This window comes from Stegodyphus dumicola, chromosome 1 (assembly GCF_044657685.1).
Source record: "Stegodyphus dumicola isolate Sdum_Otavi_A_Nest chromosome 1, ASM4465768v1".
Lineage (NCBI taxonomy): Eukaryota > Metazoa > Arthropoda > Arachnida > Araneae > Eresidae > Stegodyphus > Stegodyphus dumicola.
Genome location: NC_140768.1, coordinates 29,226,817 through 29,248,437, shown reverse-complemented (window position 1 = coordinate 29,248,437; position 21,621 = coordinate 29,226,817). Strand labels below are relative to the sequence as shown.

At 33.2% G+C, this 21,621-nt stretch overlaps 1 protein-coding gene across 1 annotated transcript in view; it reads left to right on the top strand.

Moving 5' to 3' along the window:
• The window catches only part of LOC118197178 (synaptogenesis protein syg-2-like), a 289,538-nt gene that overhangs the window by 154,011 nt on the left and 113,906 nt on the right, over positions 1–21,621 (top strand). Inside the window, exon 5 of the mRNA XM_085817873.1 lies at positions 19,170–19,460. Coding sequence (XP_085673999.1) covers positions 19,170–19,460 — 291 coding nt within the window. The remainder of the gene's footprint in view (positions 1–19,169; positions 19,461–21,621) is intronic.

The following is a 21,621-nucleotide window of genomic DNA, read 5'->3' as shown; positions in this document are numbered from 1 at the left end:
CTAACTCCTCCTACAACTCAGAGTTTTATGTGAGTATGCTGTAGCACCGGCACTCGGTAAGCTTCGGGAAGAATTAGTCGTAGGGTTTTGAAAAGGAGTTTTCTCGAATCTTCCAGAAAATTGCCAATTTAGCGAAAAACCGAGAAATATCGCCAAGACGGTGGCAAAGTTCGCCAAGAGCGTATTTTCCCATTTCTTGCTTTAAGCTATTTTTATAATTTAGAAGTTACTGAACTCAGAATTGAAAGATGAGCAGTTCTATATAAGGAACAAATACTTATATACAAAACATGTGGACGCGAAACCTCTTACTCGCTAAATAAACCCTAAAATAAACCTAAAATAGAAAAATAAATAAATAAAACAGTGAATAATATTACTGCAATAGAAAGTTGAATAAAGTGAATTCAGTATTTACAGAAATTTACAACAATATATATTCAACTTTAAGCCGGTAAATACATTATAAATATATATCTAAATTATTTAATAATTTTATAAAAATATACACGAGACTGCTTTATTGTTTGGATCAAATTACGTAAAAAAGTAACAGTAAAAATAATTTCAAATAGCCTCGAAAGCAAAGAAAGATATATGACTAGCTGGAATTACAGAATGGTACTAACTAATTATTATTTAACGAGAAGTTAAAGCGAACACACCATGCGAAGTCAGATTTGACGGGAGATTTTCAATATTGTTAAGAACATCGTAAGCGGTGTAGGCAATTTTTTGAATACCGTTCATGCAAATTTTGCAATGATAGTTTTAAAGTGGGCGTTAAATGATAAATTTGTCGCGTAGTTTATAAGGTATTTCTCCCGCCTTCTTGGCATGCCTTCGTGGTGTGGTGGTCTGCACCCTGGGAGAGTATTCCAGAGGTCTGTGGTTCGATTCCCGGCGAAGGCGTTGCTCATTTCCATCTCTCCCACTTCCAAAATACCTAATATCTCTAAAAGGTATAAAGATTTTTGTCATGAAACACATGGTACTTTTGAAAAGCTGGCAAAAATTAAAGTTTAATATTTCCAAATTTTTGAAAAAAATTTAAAGCTTAGATATGTTTCTATTCAATTTCTGAAATGTGCTACTGATTGCGTTCAAATTAAACACCAAAATGTTTAAGCAGTGTATATACACTAATGATAGCACCAATTTCATGAATCAATTACCATTTTATGCATCACAGCTTTTGGCGCTTTAGTGTTGAAATTAATCTTTGAGTCCGTATTTATTACGTTAAGAGAATATTTAGAAGGGTCTAGAAGTAAGTTATTGTTAATTTGTGCATGGTGATGACAATAATGCCTGGCGCAATTGCAAGAATTAAAATTCTTTTTCGGAAGCTTTATCATAGCTGAGATTAACAATACACTTGAGATTTTGTTTATAAATAAATTATTTTTCCTTTTATAGAAAGGTGCATTACTTTTACTTTTTTCTGCATGTCTTTGTAATAATCCGTTTATTGTCCTTTTCTTGGCTTAAAATAAGAGAATGAACACCCAGTTCGAAAAGTAATATTATATCTATTTATGCCCTCTTACTCAACTCCTCGAGCGATAACACGAATTTAAATATTAAAAAAAAGTCCTTTCCATTCAAGTATTCTTTGGGCTATGGTACGCAGCTTGCGTCTTGTAAATTTTCCTATACGAGTAACATTGGATTGAATTAGAATTTATGAGCACGCCATGAAATGAAAAATAATTTAATCTAATACATTTCATGTTCCGCTCTAAATCATAAGAACGTTATTTTTCCATTTCTTTTCAATTTTCTCATTGATTTCTTTACATAATGGTTTTATTTACGAGATGGTACACTGTAAATTCAAAAGACAGTGTTCTTAACTGGTAACGTTTCTCTAGGAGAGCATGATTAAATATTTATGAATGTTATTCAGGTGTTCTTAACATAGCTCATATGCATAAACAAAGTGCTTGGAAGAAGTGAACGTTGCGCAGATTTTGAAAGCCTAACGCGAGTATGATTTCTAAATATACTTTCTGTGCTTTCGTTATAAAAGTAAAATGATGTAGAGTTAATTTATTGTTTGGCGCAGGGAACAGGATAAGCTGACGTCAATTTGTCCTTCTCTCTGCATTTGGAAAAGAAGCAGAACAATCCCAAGCGTCAATAAAAAAATAATAAAAAAAGGATACCTAAATCGCATTTAATATTACTAAAGTGATGACTTTATTTGCTGTGTTTATAATAAATACATACTCAAGAGAATGTGTGGCTTGGTGAAACTTCCTTTCACTTTATCATTCATCTTTTAAATTACTCTTGCTAGTTTTTTAAATTATGAGTTACATAAATATTCTCAAAGCAGTCATATAAAATTAAAATATATTTTATTATAAGGAGCAGTATATATGTGGCTTAAATATTTCACTTCTCAGTTCACTGTTGTTGTCATTATTCACTGTTGTTGTCATTTCTAATCTCCAAAGTGGTTCCAACATTTAGACTAATTCCACGAGTCCAAATACCTCTAAAATGTCAAAAAAAGAGAAGAGGTTTCGAAAAAATCTCGTCCAATCAACCAAAATAAAATATAATCAGGCGATCCTTGAGCAGCATTACACTTGGTGCAAGTCTTAAAAACTTTCTTCCCTTGTAAATAGAAGAGACTTATCAAGTGTCTAGTGGCAACACGTGATATGCAAGTCTTCTGCCTTCTATGGTCCCCCAAAAGTAAGAAGAACACACGAGTAACGGTCATGTAGTAGTATGGAACACACACACGAGTAACGGTCATGTAGTGGAGGGATACTCCAGAGAATCCCTAAGTGTTTTCTTGCACTCGGAGAACATCTCACTATAGGTACAAAGCATATTTGACTGGGAAGTCTCTAAAGCAGCAGCCTTTGCCAACGGGTCCGCAATTGCCACTAATGCCTACATGAAAGGGAATCCATTGGATGTGCACCTCTGAATTAACCGGAAACCTAAAAAATAAGTTCAGGATAGATATGCCAACCCTGTCCCTAACCTCTGTCCAGTCACTTAGCTGTCAAACTGATGATCGACTGTCAATTAGGATCCATATATCCACAAAATCAGGTTCAGCACTATTCTCCACATAGCTGAAAGCATACCTGACTGGAAAGTTTGTAAGGCAGAAAGCAGCCTTTGCCAGAGACTCTGCAATCTCACTGCCACTAATGCCCACTTGTGAGAGAATCCGTTGGGTGTACATCTCGGAATTAAATGAAAGCCTGGAAAGCAAGTTTAGGATAGATGTGCTAGCCCTGTTCCTAACCTCTGTCCAGTCACTTAGATGTTAGTTAGGATCCATATATCTGTTAGTTAGGATCCATATATCCACAGAATCATGTTCAACAATCTGTACCTAGGCAGTCTCAACCACGGGGGACATAGCACCAGACTTCACAATAGTCCTGAGGGCTCTCGGGACAGAGTAAGGCTCAGCAGGGACCGTACTGGTACTGTCTTTGTCTGCCCTTGCTCTGTGGGGTCGCAACATGGTGGATTGATTTTTGTGTGGGACGGAACTTAATCTGAAAGGCCAAGATGACAAGACAGAGTTCTCTTGTCACTACGAGTTGTACGTATGGATGTATCTCGCATAACTCAAAAACGAGTAGGTTCAGAGCGTTGAAATTTTGTATATGGGATTGCTATAACATGCAGCTAAGCACCACCCTTTTTGGTTACAATCGGCCTCACCAAATGTATATATATATACCCACACTGTTACCCGCCTCGGCGAGCTTCGTTCTTTTTAATCATTATTTGTTCGTAAATTGTTCATTTTTTGCTTTAAAAGTGATTGATTTATGTTTTTCTTTCGATCCATTTAAGGATTTTATGCCTTTAATTATTCTCCATGTAATAGCTGTAGAGTTATCAAGAATTTAAAAATTGCTTAAGTGCCAATAAGCCTAACGAAACCCCATTTTGTTTACATTTGAAAACTCTTAGTAGAATAAGGAATTAAGTCAGTTTGTGCACATGTAGTGTCTTTTTGCCGAGTGGGACCAAATGCAAACATTCCGCTCTACGCACTGAAAAATCTGTTTTCTTATCTGCTTGCCGGATTGCTTGCTTTTGCGTGGGAACTCCACTTTCAATTGTAAAAACAGTTTTTTTTAAGTGTCTTTATTTTGTGTTTTATGTTTTTCTGTGTTGTACAATATTCAATGAAGGTGTTACGAGATTTTATGTATTTTTCCCTTGTCGCTAAGTAAGAACTGAACTGATTGAATAAGAAATATGTCTCTAAGGAAATTCGAAGAAATACTAAGTTTAAATGAAATGCAGAAAATCGTGTGTAATTTAATAGGCCGTATCAGGAAGTCATATGGTGTCCACATTAGATATTTCTTTATGTTTCTAACTATCATTCTTCACATTAAGAACAGTAACTCTACAAGAGCAATTGCATCAAGACGTATAAGCAATATAGAACATGAAATATAGAAGTAGACTTTTTGGCTCAGAACTTCAAGAAGCCATGTGATCTTTATTTCATTTCTTGTTCCATCAATAGATGGCGCCAGTAGCTTAACTCCTGTTCAGCCATTCTTATCTTATCTTAGCTTTTCATTATGTCTTGTCTGGTTTATTTGACTTTGGCAGCTGAGAATGATGTTTCGGTAGAAACTTAGATACTAGTCCTGTGAAAATTTGCAAATATAACGCTGATTTTTGTTGTATGACTTCTAAATTAATATCGTTAATAAAAATTTGTAAGTGTAATATAAAACATCCAGATTAGCTGCCACATAAAAATACAGAATCAAACAATATTTGTTTTATTCTAGTGATGCATATTATAAAGAAGTTGATTTTAAAGTTAATTTCTAATAATATTTAATTTAACTTGAACGGATAAAATAAAAATTTCATATATTTCATTAATTACATTTGAATCTGTAGTAATAATTTGACTTGAAGTGAAATATAAAGATATTTTAATCTTACTCTTAAAATGCCATGCAAATTACATAATGCCTTTGAAAAGAAAGAAAAAAAGGGGTTGTAAATAAACATACACTATAACATTTATAGGCTTTCTTTTCTTTAGAAAATAAATCATAGAGAAAACATCAATCGACTAAGACCAAATATTATTCTGATACATAATAGCCAATATAAACATCAAAACCAACGTTAAGTAATTTATAGGAATTATAATCAAAATAAAGTTTAAAGCACACAGAAATTTTTTGCATATTATGAAATGTATCATTATCAAAAGAAACTGTTATTGTCCAAGCTTAGTACGAATAGAATTCAATTTTGTTAAATCATTCTCCAGCAGTTCCTGAAATTGTATTGACATTTTCTTCTAAATACCCTACACAAATGCCTCCGTTGTCAATACCTTATTTTTCGTTTGATGTTTTTATGTTTTGTTGCAGTTTTGCTTATTTTCCAATTACTTTCTTGTGCTTCATTTACTGTAAATATCGGTAATTCGAATTATTTATTTTTCTTATCTATCGATCTCATGAAACTTTTTTTTTTATTTAATTTATTTTTTTTTTTTTTTATCCTAGACTCTATGCTATTAAAATCTGGGCGCGTCTGTTTGTTTGTTCGTTTGTGGAATCATCTCCTCCTGAGCGGCGGGGAGTTAAATTTCAAGAGAGGTATCCCTGGATTTCAAAAATTTTGGGAAGCCATTTTGACCATTTTCATCTTCGTACAACTTTAATCAGGCGAGATATTAATTAAAACCTCTGAAAACGCTGAGTTTCGCTCTCATTTTTTCCGAGTGGCAACAGTCTCGTAAGCTAGAGACGTAAAAACACCTTCCATTGGTGTATTATATTCTCTAGAGGCGTTACACTTTCTAAAACATACATTTCTGCTCTAGTTAACGATCCTAATTCCAATCCATATTTGCCTTCAGCTTTTAAGGAAATTATGCTTTAGTTTTCTTGTTCCATCAATAGATAGAGCCAGTAGCTTAACTCCTGTTCAGCCATTCTTATCTTGTCTTTTAATTATGTCTCTTCTGGTTTATTTGCCTTTGGCAGCTGAGAATGATGGTTCGGTAAAAACATACAAACTAGTCCTGTGAAAATTTACAAATATAACGCTGATTTTTGTTGTATGACTTCTAAATTAATATTGTTAATAAAAATTTGTAAGCTTTACAAAATATGAAATAAAAATAGCATTGCCAAACATTTAATATATTATTCAGGATTCCAAAAATTAGTGGGAAGCCACTTCGACTACTCCCAGCTTCGTACGACTTTAATCAGCTGATTGCATTCATGAATGAACTGATTTCATTCATATTAAAATATTTTTATGCATTTATTTTTCAGGTGTTACACGGAACTTACAATTTTGCTATGGCTGCAGCTCGCTAGTAGTTATTTAATTTTTGAAATGTTTATACTTTAACGGGTTATTAATATTTCACTTATAGCAATTACCAACATAAATATACTGTCCCTTGTTTGAAATTCGGTTCATAGTACGCTTCATGTATCCATTTTCTAGGTTTGTATTTTTCTAATAATTCTGGGTTCTTAACTTAATTTTATTCAGGATCATGTATTTATGATTATGAATTCAAATGACATTTATGCGTCTATTGCAATCAATATGGGTTTGTATTCCTTCTTTATTCAAGAAATTTATAATCAAGATAGGAAAATTTGTTAACATTTTCTTTTTATGAAAACTTCGTGATTTTCATAGGATTTACTAGAATGGAACTGGAAATTTAATGCGTGTTTTCATTTATATATGTAATGTAAAGTAATTTCTTTTGCCTAAACCATAATGCCCCAAAACATGAAATTCCAAATATAATATTTAATACTGCATTCTAAAACAATTTTTGAGATTTATACAAAATTTAATTATATGTTCAACGAAAAAAAATAACGCAAACATGTATTATTTTTTTTTCCAGTTTCTTAATACGTATTTGATTTTGGTTTACGTTGAGCAAACAGTGAAAATGTAATAATTTTTTTTATACATGTTCTCAATATGTAATTTTGAGATGCGTGAAGCATTATTTCTAGAGTACATACTCAAAATCAGTTTCTAATTTTGTTTCTTGTTTGCTTTTGTTGTAGTAAAGTGCGTATAGAAATAATGTATATAAAAGTAAATATAAAAATTAAAAAAAGATTTGTGATTTTTTTTAATAATTTTTAAGCTAGGCAGAAATTTAAGTTTTCATGTCTTGCAAGAAAATTGGATTTTATACTTTCTGCTTTGCAAGCTGTCTGGTAATAAGTTGTAAAAAGTAAATGGCTTCATCAAAGACTGAAATAACAATGCTTTTCCACATTCATGTACATGCATGTAGTTTCTGTATCTCATATTCGAGCATATTTGTAATATATTTTCGAGACTCAGCTAAATGATAATCCATCCCTTGTGCACAATTTCGAATGGAGCGATGAAGTGAACCAAACCATGCTTTGATATCTAAATGTTTTCTGCGCATACAACTTTACTTTAATTTTTTATTTTTTAATTGATTTCTCATTTAAGTTGATAATAATGACCGAATAATGTAAGGTATTTTCTTCCTTATTTATGCATGTTTTCGTGGTGTAATGGTAGCACACTCGGCGCGTATTCGAGAGGTCCAGGTTCGAATCTCATCGATGGTATTGCTCATTTTTCATGTGTTCTGCATAAAAAAAAATACTAATGACTCTATCCTGGTGCCCACACTAAAAGGTGGTGGATGAGGATTCTTCACCATGAGAATCTGGTGATTGGATCCCCTAATCCCCAGTCGTACTTTAATTGGGAAGTATATAAGGTATTTTCTCCCTTCTTCCAGCATGCCTTCCTGGTGTAACGGTTAGCACACTCGGTGCATATTCCAGAGGTTTGAGTTCCGCCTAGGGCATTGCATATGTTTCATGTCTCCTACTTCAAAATAGCCTAATGACTCTACAAAGGGAAGATAGCAAGCAAGTTGTTAAATTATGTTTTTCATTAAAAAAGATGTGTGTAGGGTTTTAGTTCATTTTTCTAATAGTTATTTTAATTTTGGAACAAGCCTTTCCTTTATTCTGTAGTTTCGTACCTACATTTCCCTGCCAGAATGAGTTTTCAAGCATTACGATTTATGCAAATAAGGTAGAAACCAGTATTTAAGCTGTGGTCGGAGTTACTTCAGTAGGAAAGCGTGTTCTGCCTTTCGGCCATGTTGTTGTTATTAGGCTAAGCTTGCTATTCTGTGCTGTACCTAATACGTTTGCTTCTTGTTCTTCTGCTAATCACTCTAATCTAAACCAGATCAAATCTATAAGCTTATTCACCTTCATAACTTCCAACACGAAATTAGACCTCTTCAGCAGATCTTCACGCATCAGGGTAACACAACTGAGCAGACGTTGCACAGTAGCTTCAGGGTTTTTTACATGCACTGCTAGCGGGAAAAATTTCAGAACCACGGCAATATCTGAGGGTCCTTACATCTCTCGAAGTCAACCGAGCCCGAGCCATTTGGTCCTTCTTGTCACCCTCGAAACTAATAGCAGTATTGAAGACCTGTATCACGATACCATGAGTGTGTCTGTAGCTGTCTCCAAGAACTGTTAATAAAGCCTTTCTTCGCGGGTTTAGTTCAAGGTAGCTCAAAGGCTCAGCATAAACCTGAGGCATGGAAGTACCCTCCTTTACTAGTCCCTCAAGTATTGCCTTGCAACCTTATCATGTTGGATGGAGGGAGCACTGGACGGAATGGGAAAAGTATGGTGAGAGATTTTACTCCTGGTATGGCCATCGTACGCGCGAAGGCTATTCCATTATGCTCAGCTAGTGCTAGGCAGGCACTGGAGCAAAGTAAGTCTTCGGGTGCTCGGGTACTATGTACTAAGAGAAGTTGCTCATACTCTCCTCTTGTCCATTATTGTTCGCCTAGCTCCTGTAGTTACCTTATACTAGCTAGTATACGCCGCTGACGCTTAAAACTGGCCAACTAGGCGAGTTGATTTTGTGCAGTTTCAGCTGATTGATTTTATTCTAGCATTAGTTTAGTTTTACATTTTCTAGTTTGAGTTAAAGCTCAAATGGAGGCTTCTTGTACGCCCAAGAGGGGACACCTGTGCAATAATTTTGAGTTGATATAAAAGGGTAATTTAACCATTCTTTGGATTTATTACTTGCGCTACAAGAAATGAGCAAACATTCGCTACGTAGTTTCAGTGTTCTAGCTTACAAGTGAATGATTGTTAAGTAATAAATTTTGATTGATTTGGTGCGGTACTATAATAACTATCTTGATCATGATTACTAAGCATTTCGCTATGGCCTGAATTCAATTACCAATATGCGCTATGGCCTGAATTCAATTACCAATTTGTGACTATTCATTTTTTAGTACAAGGCCACAACACCTTTAGTTAACTACTGACCAAATAGTATCTGAGTTGCAAGTGCATGCAATGTTACAGTTGAATTGATCTGCAAAATCTGCAAAACCGTGTTGGAGATAAGTATAGCTGTAACTCAGCGTAATAAAAGAATGATTATACATAATGGTTTTGGGGACGTAAGGTTAAGCAAAGAGTAATGTTATTTAAATATTTATGCGCCACCGTTCTCATATTGGAACTTGAATGAAAAGTCTTTAATATAATTGTTTTTCGGATTTTACATAATAATGCCTATTTCAATATTTATATGAATGTAGTATATTTTTTCTAATAAGTAGTACATTACAATTCATTTTTATGAACGACATTATACAGTTTGGTGTTCTTTGGTAGCATAAACTATGTCCAAACGGCATGCAGATATAGAGCGAATTGTCGCTGTGTTTAAAAAGAACTGCAGAATCTCAAGAAGGTTTAACAAACCTTTTTATTAAATCAGAAATGGAAAATAAATACATATCTTGCTCTTGACTAGATCAGTAAGTGGGGATGTAATTGAATCTTGAAAATGCAAAAGTCGCTTTCAAGATTTAAAACTAAGTAAGTAACTTTAGTAGCCAAAGACTACACAATTCATCTAACGCGAAGTTGGCTCGAACGTCTCACCAGCGTAAAAATTTTAAATATTGGCAATTATTAATCAAAGCCGAAAAATTATAATTTTGTCAGAGCTAGCGAAACCTAATAACTTTACCTCCAGAGGCAGAAACACGCTCTGTCTTACAATCTGGAAACCTCAGCTTAAGTACTCTTAATCTGGTTTGCATTCTAGTTGGGAAACAGAAAGGAGAAGGGATAGTAAAGGTCTAAATCACAATAACTGGTAGATTAATATAATGGAACCTTACATTGTTAATGGGCATGAATATTTTAATTTCTTGGCCTGCAGAAAAATTACTGAAATTTAAAAGTCAACAAATACTATCAACAATCTTGTCTTGCAAAAAATGGCTTTACTGAATTTATGTATTATGCAATATTAGTTTCGAATATGATATAAAATTTTTGCATTAGATTTCTCTTTTTTGGTGGGCGGGCGGTTAGAACTTTCCATTAACACTTGCTATATGTTAGAGGTCAATTGTGGTGGCTTTCTCACGCCTGACCCACATTTTCTATAAATATATCATATATATATTAAAATAATGTAGACTCATTATTTGAAGCTAAGGAAGCGATTATCACAGACTCCATAAACAAACTTTACAATATTTCATTATATCAAGAAAAGTGTATCTGTTCTAAGCCATTCACTTAATGGTGTCTGTGTGGCAGACTGTTATGAAAATGTGAAACTTTCACCAATGGGAGCAACTGAAAACTCTCTTAGTATACCAGTAGATATCTGAATATAATGCATCTACAATGTACATAAAATACAAAGTAGATGAGTAAACTACCTTCGCTTTTTATGTGAGTGTGATAAAATAACCTAGCAAAATTTTATTTAAAAAATATCTGGCTGAAATGGAAAGTATCAATTCTAGGAGATTAAAATATAGTTTAACTAGACCACTTCTTAATGCATCCTTAGAAAGTGCTTGCTCCAAATAAAACCACTTTCGGTGGGAAAAAAAAATTGCAAAGGGAATGCATAAAAGAAAAGACAGAATTTCCATTTTCTAAAAGCGAAATGCTGCAAAATTATGCATGTTATCTTTGGTGACGTTTAAATAAAGTTAAAAAAAATGTAATGTCTAATTCTGTCGTTACATGTAATTGAGTTGTGGTGAATTTAATTCGAGGAAGTTCTTAAAACGTTATGAAACGAAAAGACAGAAGATTACCATAATTTCATATTTAGCTTCTAAAAATATTTAAAACATTGATGTAAGATTCATTTTCTGGATTCTTATCTTTAGTTTCTCCATACAATTAAGAATTTTAAGTGAAAAAGTTTCCATCATAATGTACTTGTATAATAGAAAATAAACTTATAAAGTCGAATGGAACCGAAAAACTGCTAACTGAATTCATTTAAATTTTCAGATGTAGCAAAGTTGTAAAAAGGGAAAACATTGAAAACGATTAACTAGAACTGCATTAGATAATTATTCCTAACAGCACTGGCTTACGTGCATTAGATAATTATTCCTAACTGTACTGGCTTACATGCATTAGATAATTATTCCTAACTGTACTGGCTTACGTGCATTAGATAATTAATCGTAACTGTACTGGCTTACGTGCATTAGATAATTATTCCTAACAGTCCTGGCTTATGTGCATTACATAATTATTCCTCACTGTACTGGCTTTCGTGCATTAGATAATTATTCCTAACTGTAATGGCTTACATGCATTAGATAATTAATCGTAACTGTACTGGCTTACATGCATTAGATAATTATTCCTAACAGTCCTGGCTTATGTGCATTACATAATTATTCCTCACTGTACTGGCTTTCGTGCATTAGATGGTTATTCCTAACTGTAATGGCTTACATGCATTAGATAATTAATCGTAACTGTACTGGCTTACGTGCATTAGATAATTATTCCTAACAGTCCTGGCTTATGTGCATTATATAATTATTCCTCACTGTACTGGCTTTCGTGCATTAGATAATTATTCCTAACTGTAATGGCTTACATGCATTAGATAATTAATCGTAACTGTACTGGCTTACATGCATTAGATAATTATTCCTAACAGTCCTGGCTTATGTGCATTACATAATTATTCCTCACTGTACTGGCTTTCGTACATTAGATAATTATTCCTAACTGTAATGGCTTACATGCATTAGATAATTAATCGTAACTGTACTGGCTTACGTGCATTAGATAATTATTCCTAACTGTACTGGCTTACGTGTATCAGATAATTATTCCTAACTGTACGGTATAACATCTTTATTCTTGTCAAACGGTTAAAGTATTAATTATCATTAATGATACCGACAGGAAAGCTTAGATCCAAATTGCGAACACTACATAAAATATGAGCATTTTATATCTCTGTAAAACAAAAAACAACAACAAAAAAAGCGATTAGCTACTGTTGAATATAACGACAAATATTTAAAGACATTCTAAAGATTAGATATGGAAATAAAACAAAAATTCATCAGCCAAAGAAAATATATAAGCTGAATATACGTGTTTGTAAATGAGGTTACATTAGAAATACATAGCTACATGTGATGGAAAGAGAAAACAGACAAGCAGTGAAATTTTAACTGTAACTAAAATCGTTCGTCAAATCTCCTGTAAAAATTTAATAATATATTAAATGCCTTATAAGAACACAGTATAGTAATGATGTTGTTGTTGTTAATTAATGCTCACTTGTCTGACCTATAATCAGCCCAAGCCAACGAAATTCTTCGGGGCAAGGAGCACAATATTACGCCTGTCGTTGGCAAGATCCTTGAGCACCTTGCAGGTGACAGTGCGACTTAGCTCAGTTCAACCTCCAATTTTGATGGAGAGCACTCCGGGAAGACGGGTCCGAGGGTCTCCCACACCTCTTCCCCTACCATCAACCTCTCGAGAGAACTTTCGGCTCGCCAAATTTTTAGAGTTCTTCCATGCCGCATGGACACTAAATATGCTTTTGACAAAGTTTGATGGCCTAGAATATTTGCCCTTAAAGCTGGTATTTCATGTAATGCTCTTTGCTTTATTAAAGATTTCTTTGCATTTACAAATATCCTTGCCTAATCCAGAATTCGGCAGTCAGGGACGTTAACCGTTATACCGGTTGGGCAGCATTTATTAATGTACAACAATAATGTGAAAGGCATTTATTACTTTTCATTTCAAAATATAATGTAGTCGTGAAAACAAATATACATTTTGACTTGAATTATTTTTATGTTTATTTAAAGCACTCCGGTTTTTCCAACTCTAGATACTCGCATGAGGATCAATTAGTTTACTTTTCCCTAGATTTAGTAACATTAAGTTTAATTCAGAAGTCAAACAACAAAAATCAGCGTTATATTTTCAAAATTTTCACAGGACTAATTTCGATGGTTTTACCTCAGCTGCAAAACCGCAAATGAACAAGATTAGGAAATAATGATTAGATAAGATAAGAAAGCCTGGAGAAGAATCATCAAGTGGCGCCATCTGTTGATGAAACCAGAACTAAAGTTTAATGTCTTTAAAGGCCGAAAGAAAAGGATGGATTGGAATTAGGATCGTTAACTAGAACAGAAAGAATCTTTCTGTTATTATTCTGCTATTGTTCTGAAGTTATGTTTTAGTTCTGGTTTTATCAACAGATGGCGCCACTTGCTTATTCTTGTCCAGGCTCTCTTATCTTATCTAATCATTATTTTCGATCTTGTTCATTTGCGGTTTTGCAGCTGAGGATGGGATGGTGGTTCGGTAAAACCATCGAATCTAGTCCTGTGAAAATTTTAAAATGTAACGCTGATTTTTGTTGTTTGACTTCTGAATTAGTATTTGTTCGGCGTGTTATTGTGTCTTAACATTAAGTTTATTTTTAATTTATTTAGGTTTTATTTTTAATTATTATTATTACGATTAATTTTGTGCTGTGAAGGTGCTCTCCTGTATCTGAAAGTTGGATAAGTGGATGCATATTAGATGAAGTGGATGAATATTATCGGTGAATTCAAAGTGGATGAGATGGAAGTTCATATTGGATGTAGACTAGAAGTGGAATTTACTCACAATTCTAGTGTACCTTGACACTAAACATGCTTTTGACAAAGTTCTATGGCCTAGAATATTTGACCTTAAAGCTAGTATTTCATGTAACATTTTTTGCTTTATTAAAGATTTCTTTGCATGATAGATTTGCATTGATCTCCCTTCGCGATGTTTTTACTTCACGCATTTTGAAAAGAAGCCCTTAAGTTTTCATTTTTGGACCCTTACTGTGGAATGTAATTATAAATAATCTTCTCACTAGACATTGAGATTGTCTGGGCTGTTTGCTTTTGCTGACGATCTACTGATTTGTATTCAAGGGAAGTGTCTCGATAGTTTTTTAATACAGCTGAAAACAACATTAATAGAGTTTCAGATTGTTCTAGAGAGCAGAAGTTGTAGTTGAATCGTAATAAAGTAAAAGAAAGCATGTAGCAGTAAAAATTACCAGTTTGTTAACATTTTACTAGAAACGGAGAATGAAATTAAGTATTTCGGCATTATTCTTGATGATAAGTTTTGATGGAAAAGTCATGTTATGTATATAATCCCAAAAATGTGAAAGTATACTTACTCATTCATGTCTCTTGCTTTTGTTTTAAAATTTAATATTATTGATATGATTTGTGTTATTGCTAAAATTTAATGTTATGGTATTGTCCTCTTTTGTGTTAACTATGCATTTAGAGTGTGGGGAACAGCTTTAGAAAAGAAGATTAATTCCGGTATTCTTCGCAGAATTAGAAGAAGAATTTTACTAACAGTTGTATATGGCTGCAGAACAATTAGCTATAAAGCCTAATTTGCAACTGCGGAGTTCTGCTCGATTGATCTTCATTGTTTACATGACAAAAAATTACAGATAACATCAGGGAACTTATGTTAGCTACCAAGGTGTTATTTGGGAAGCTTCTTCAACCTGCTGATCATTTGCCAAATCAAATTATGATTTACGACAATTCGTTCAAGATAATTTCCCTGGTGAGTGTAACGCAGATGGCTCAATCGAGTTGGAATAATAATCGACTTGGACTGCTTATGCCATTTTCCATCACATTTCTGAACTGGAAAACAGTTTATTTTGGATTCCCAACGAATGCAGCGTAACTCAAGTCGAATTACTGTACAGTAATGAATCATTTAAGTGGATATCTAATTGTTGTTCATTAAGTTGTCACTTTCTTATTTGCACTGATTCTCTCATCCTCATAGTCTCTTTTGAATATCTTCGCCTGTAATAAATTTATTGTCACCTCTCATGCGATTCTTAAAGATCTTAACAATAAAGGCGTTGACGTCATCTTCTCTCATGTACGTGGTCACACTAGCAATCTAGGAAAAGAAAGGGCTGATTGGTTGGTAAATGAAGCTACAAATTTTCAAATTAATGACACTGCCTAAGTCATTCTTCAATAAACAAAGTTGGAGTAAAGAAATTATCACGTGGAAGGAATTATACAACAATTCTTGTGTTGCGTTGTAGAGTCATTAGGTTATTTTGATGCAGAAGACATGAAAAATGAACAGTACCTTCGTCAGGACTCGAACCTGGACCTCTAGAATATGCGCCGAGTGTGCTAACCGTTCCAAAATGAAGGCATGCGGGAAGGCGGTAGAAAATACCTTTTATACTCCCCCTTTTAAAGAGCGACTGGGGATTTAGGGAACCCAATCACCAAATCCTGGTGGTAAGGAATCATCATCCACCACCTTTCTTAGTTTCTTATCCACCACCTTCTTTCCACTGTAGAGTGATTAGGTTATTTTGATGAAGGAGACATGAAAAATGAGCTATGCCTTCGCTGGGACTGGAACCTGGACCTCTTGAATATGTGCCGAGTGTGCTAACTGTTACTCCATGAAGGCATGCTATGCTGGAAGGCGGGAGAAACGTTTAGCCTACCTGATTAAATTAACTTTATAGCCTACCTGATTAAATTAACCTTATAGCCTACCTGATTAAGTTATTTATTCCTTCTATTCCTCACAGATTCAATAATAAACCTTTTTGCTGAACTTCTGAAATTACTAAATTTCTAACTGGACAGGGTAATTTCAGTTCGTATCTGAGCAGATATGTGGTATCTCTCATGTATTCCTGCAGCATGGGGGAAGTTCAAAATGTCGAAAATTTATTGTTCACAGCTTACGGAAGTTAGAAAATAAATCATTTCTCAATCACAATTTTTAATTATTAAGTTTTTCTTAACCTTTTGATGTGTTTGTTGAAGATAAAATGGCATTATCTTCTCTCTTTATGTTAATTTCTTACGTTTCATATATGAAGTTGTAACTTTATTTTATTTCGTGTTGTGTTATTATAATTTTTTACTTACCTCTAAAAGCCTCTCTGTGGTGCATAAGCAGTTTAAATAGTCAAAATAAATTTAAAGGAATGCTGTGTACCGTACGATTCATAATTTTAATTAGAAACTTTGCAGGTTAGTTTAGATAAATATGTACGATATGTTATACAGTTAATAACGCTATACTGAATATGTATCCTTCCCCGAAAACAGGCGAACTATTCTTCGGAATATACAATAAATTGCAGTCTATTTAATATGAATATTTGGAATTCTGATGAGTTTTAATTCTGCATTTCTTTTAACATTGATAAAATTGTTCTGTGGCGTTTTCTACCAATGTTCTAATCTATGTTGATAAGAAAAGTATAACAGTTACTGATTACAAAGGCCAGTAAAGATTTATGTTTTCTCGAAAAATGTCTATACCAAAAAACCGAACTCGCTGATATCAAAGAAAAGCCGAAACAAGAATTATTTTCAAAATTAATATTGATTAATAATGTATTTGGCTCAATATTTTTAAAATTTTAAAATAAAAATTAAGAGTCATCTCTTTAATAATCATAAATTATTGGTGTAAGCAGCACAAACAGACATGTAACAGATATTTAAGTAGAAATGTTATTATTAATGACTTTGGATTATTTTTTCCTACCGATGATATAATTAAGAAACCTGTATGAATAATTTTTAAGAACTGTATAGTATTTTAAGTATTTTAAGAACTGAATAAGTATTTTGATAGGGTTCAAGACAAATCTTTTTATTATTTTTATTTCCAAGGCACAAAGAGCTTTTGGACATTTTTCCTTAGGCCATATAAGAAGTTGTAGACAAAGATAAAAATAAAATACGATAAAGATATAATAATAAGATAAAAAGATAAAAATAAAATATGGTAAAGATATAATAATAAGATAAAATGATAAAAGTAAGATAAAAATAAAATACGAAATATAAACATAAGTTAATAAATGAATACGATAAGATAAAATAAAGATAAGATAAGATATAAATAAAATACGAAGTATAAACATAGTGATAGAATTCAAATGCAGCACCAGAATTTAGACAACCAAATTCTAAATAAAAAAGTTTAAAGTACTTTGGAGAAAGTTTCATCTGATTCGAAGCTTCCCAGTAAAGTCTGAAGAGAAAATTCTATATTAGAGCAGGTAAAAGAAGGGAAGCGATCACCATTCCTCCAGATGGAATTGCAGAAGAAACATTCAGAACTATCGAAAATTCCAATCTTGTTCAAATGGGCAGCCAACCAAATAGCTGGAAATTGTATATTGAGATCGTGTGCAATGTGTATTTTATTGAAATAAACCAGATGTTTCAGAGTAATAGTTACTGACGGTTAATATAAAATTTCAGTTTTTCTTACGTCTGGTAGTTTTATCGTAAATAAACTAAGAATAAGAAGTGCTGAATGAGAATTAGAGCAGAATGAAGCAAAGTGCACTTTTTTTAATTGATTTTTAAGGATAAAGGAAATTAATCTTATTTCAAACAGAAAAATTGATTCGGTGGGAAATTTAACGAAAATTAAAATAATTTAAAAAAAAAGCAAAAAATAGCGTGTTTTTTTTTTTTTTTTTTTTTTTTTTTTTTTTTTTTTTTTAACCCGTTAGCCTAGAATGACTATTAATTTCGTTTTGGCATTTTGCGTCAAATCACTCTAAATGTCCGTTTCACTTTTCAAATTGTTGCCACCACATATTACCGACCTGTGTCATATTTAAAGAAACTAAATAATGAAGAATCTGCAAAAATGTATATACGTTTCTCGCTTTGTGATAAAACAACGATACCTACAATCATCAAATTTTGAATAACGTAACGTAATCTTCCACCGAATATGGGCAACTGGAAGCCCTAATTAGGAATTTGAAATTTGTTTTATTATCATTTCCTAACCTGTAACACTTTGACGAATTTTTGATCAACAAACTCAACGGTTTCAAAGCGAGCAATGGCAATACTCTACGGGGAAGATTATCTCCAGCGTGCGAGACTGTGTATCGGAAATTCTAAAGATTTGCTCATTTAAAAATAGTTTTGCGATATTACTGTTGAATTGAATTTTATGGTTAAGTGCAAAGAACATGATATTTAATAAATAAAGGTTACACACAAGACGTTAAGAAAACGGCTCTTTTGGGCGGAATGTAAAATTTGAAAGTTTTTTTTTTTTTTTTTTTTTAGTCCAAAGGGATTTGAATCCCGAAGGACTATTAGTTTCGTTTTGGCATTTTGCGTCGGACTCATAAATGTCGGTTCACTTTTCAAACTGTTGCCACAAAATGTTAGAGTCCTGCATTATATTTGAAGAAATTAAATAATGAAAAATCTGCATAAATGTATGTATATTTCTCGTATTGTAATAAAACAACAGTACATAGAGTCATCGAATTTTGAATAACATAATCCTCCAACGAATATGAGCATGTGGAAGACCTGCTGTTCATGTTTATAAGGCTTAGCACATTTAATGACCATATCAGTAATTAAAACATTTGCACAAAAGAATTTCAATAACTTCCTTTACTTGTAATTTCATGCATTCATGTGTTACCATGTATTAAAAAACTGTTTTTTTTTTAAGTATTTCGAATTTTGAATCATTTGTATCTTGCTGGCATATGATCACTACTCCTTTCAATCTATTGATTTATTTTCTTTCCAATCATTTATCTCCTTTCTTTCAGCTTCATTAAAACCCATTTTTTTTTCATTAATGCCCCTCATTTTAATTATCTCTATTTTCTCTTCTATTGTATAATTACCCAAGAAATGAAACACAATTTCTTGTTATTTGCAGATATTCCTCAGTTGACATTACGGCTTGGAAGCAAACTAAGGCATTCTCACATTCAAGAAGGGAACGACGTGTATCTTGACTGTAGTATTATTGCCAGTCCATGGGTTTCTGAAATCGGCTGGAGATTTAATGGCAAGGAATTACACACCAATACTTCAGCTGGAATCATAGTCAGCAACCAAAGTCTGGTGCTACAGAAAGTACAGAGGACATCACGAGGGCATTATACCTGTGTTGCTAGCAACAATGAAGGAGAAGGTGAAAGTAATGTCGTTCAACTGAGGGTGCAATGTAAGTTTACTTTTACACTTTCACTGATAGTCTGCAAATCTTAATTGAGATTAATTAATTTTAAGACAAATGTTTGTTAAAAATCTACAGAATTGTTCATTAAAGAAATAGTCGCTGTATAACTACAGCACCTAACGTTTATGTACCTATTTTTATGTTTTACTTGTAACTATGTTCATTTGCAGTATATAAAATGAATCACAAAATCTGCGCTTTTTAGTATGTCTTTTGAGGCAGAGCACCCCGGGGTGGTGGTACGAGAGTCTCCCACCCTTCGTTCATCCCACCAAACCACACGAGGGGACTTCCGGCTCGCAATATATTTCCCCATGCCACAAAGATACTATACATTTACTAACATTCATGCCTTCTACTGAATTCGAACCGGGAGCCTTCGTTACAGAAGTAGTCTCCCCTAACCACTATATCAGGACTTGTATTTCTCTTGATTTGCGTTGGAAACATGAATGGTCCTGAATTGGAACAGGGAGCTTACTCAAGCTATGTTCAAGAAAGTGTGATGTAGACAACACAAGCAGGAAGGGTATACGAAACCATTTATTTTCAATCTTTTACAGAATCTTTCGAGCTTCGGAATACAAAGACCAACCACTTGTGGTCTGAACGTAAGAATATAAAAACTACTAACTAATTCTAAGGAGAAGAATGTCGAAATGAGAACTATTGCTCCATGCATCCTTTTATTCTGTTAGGATGTCTTTTCGTGATAGAATTGTGTTTTATCTCTGCACTGTGGGATGAAACGTGTATGAATAGGAACTAAAACTCTAACTAAAACTAACTTTGAATTAGTATACAAATGCCTAGCACTAAGATTGACCTTTATTTAAAGAAAGGTACGTATGTAGTACGCCAAGCTGCTTAAACTACAATACGTTTGCAAATAACAAGAGGGCTAAATCTCTGGCCTTAAAGGCAACCAGCAACAGAGTGAAAACTCGTAAAACTACAGTGGCAAGCGGCTTGCTTCCTGAAACTCCTTCTCTCTCTCTCTTGGCAAAAAGCCACAACTTAAGTACTTGGCGTTAGCAAGAAAATTTGCATAAACAAGTTAAAGCATTTAATTCTGGCCGGAAGTAGAAAATAAGAAGTAATAGTACAGTTTTAAAATAAAATAAACGTTAGTAAAACTTAGCATCCTTACAACTATACCGTTCAGGAGGCTTTTGTTTTAGTGAATTCTATTAAAGCACGCAGTAAGAGATAAGGCAATTTTCTCCTTAAGTGGTTAATGAATGAAAAAATCTTCTACTCATTTCTGTTATTTAGCATTGATTTTTAAAGATGTGTCGGTTTTCACAGTGAATGAACAGGAGCAGTTTAAAAATATAAAATATCTAACTGTTAATAATTCAAAAATGTAGCGGTTGTCTTACAAACTATAAAAGAATTTAAATACCGTAAAATTTCGCTAAGTTCACAAAAAAGAAAAGAAGTACAGAAAGCAATTAGATTATTCGTCATTGAATAAATATCATCACGTACTTTACATTTCATTATGTTTGAAAAGCACCGTACAAGTATGTATGTGTATTTTAGAGCTCGAAATTTTTCAACTTTTGTATCAGTTCAAAAATGCTCTCTAAAACTTTTTTTCCTGAAAATTTACATTCAAAAGGACAATGCTTCACTCTCCTTTTTTTTTCTCCTCTTATATTCATTCCGCGTGTGTTCATTCTTCATTTTATATTCTTTCGCATTCTTCTGCAACCAAGCAACTAAAAAGAAGGAGAAGAATGCCGAAAGGAGAACTATTGCTCCATGCATCCTTTAATTCTGTTAGGATGTCTTTTCGTGATAGAATTATGTTTTTTCCCTGCACTGTGGGATGAAACGTGTATGAATAGGGAATTTTTCCATGCTCTATTTGGTTTTCAGACATTCAGTTGGAGAGCCTTTGTTTCCTAGTTCGCACTGCTTCGCATCTATATAGTCAACTATTGAGCAATGTAGTGTTAGATAGAAAATAATATATATATGTAATCGACGTCAGGCGAGTTTTTTCCATATTTATTGAAAAATAAATGATGCTCCACTGAAATGTTTTAATTTTATTCCCTATCACAAAGAGGAAAGATTATGTTTTAAGGAAATATTTGAAATTGCTAGCTTGTAAGGTTGAATTCAATGGCATATACCG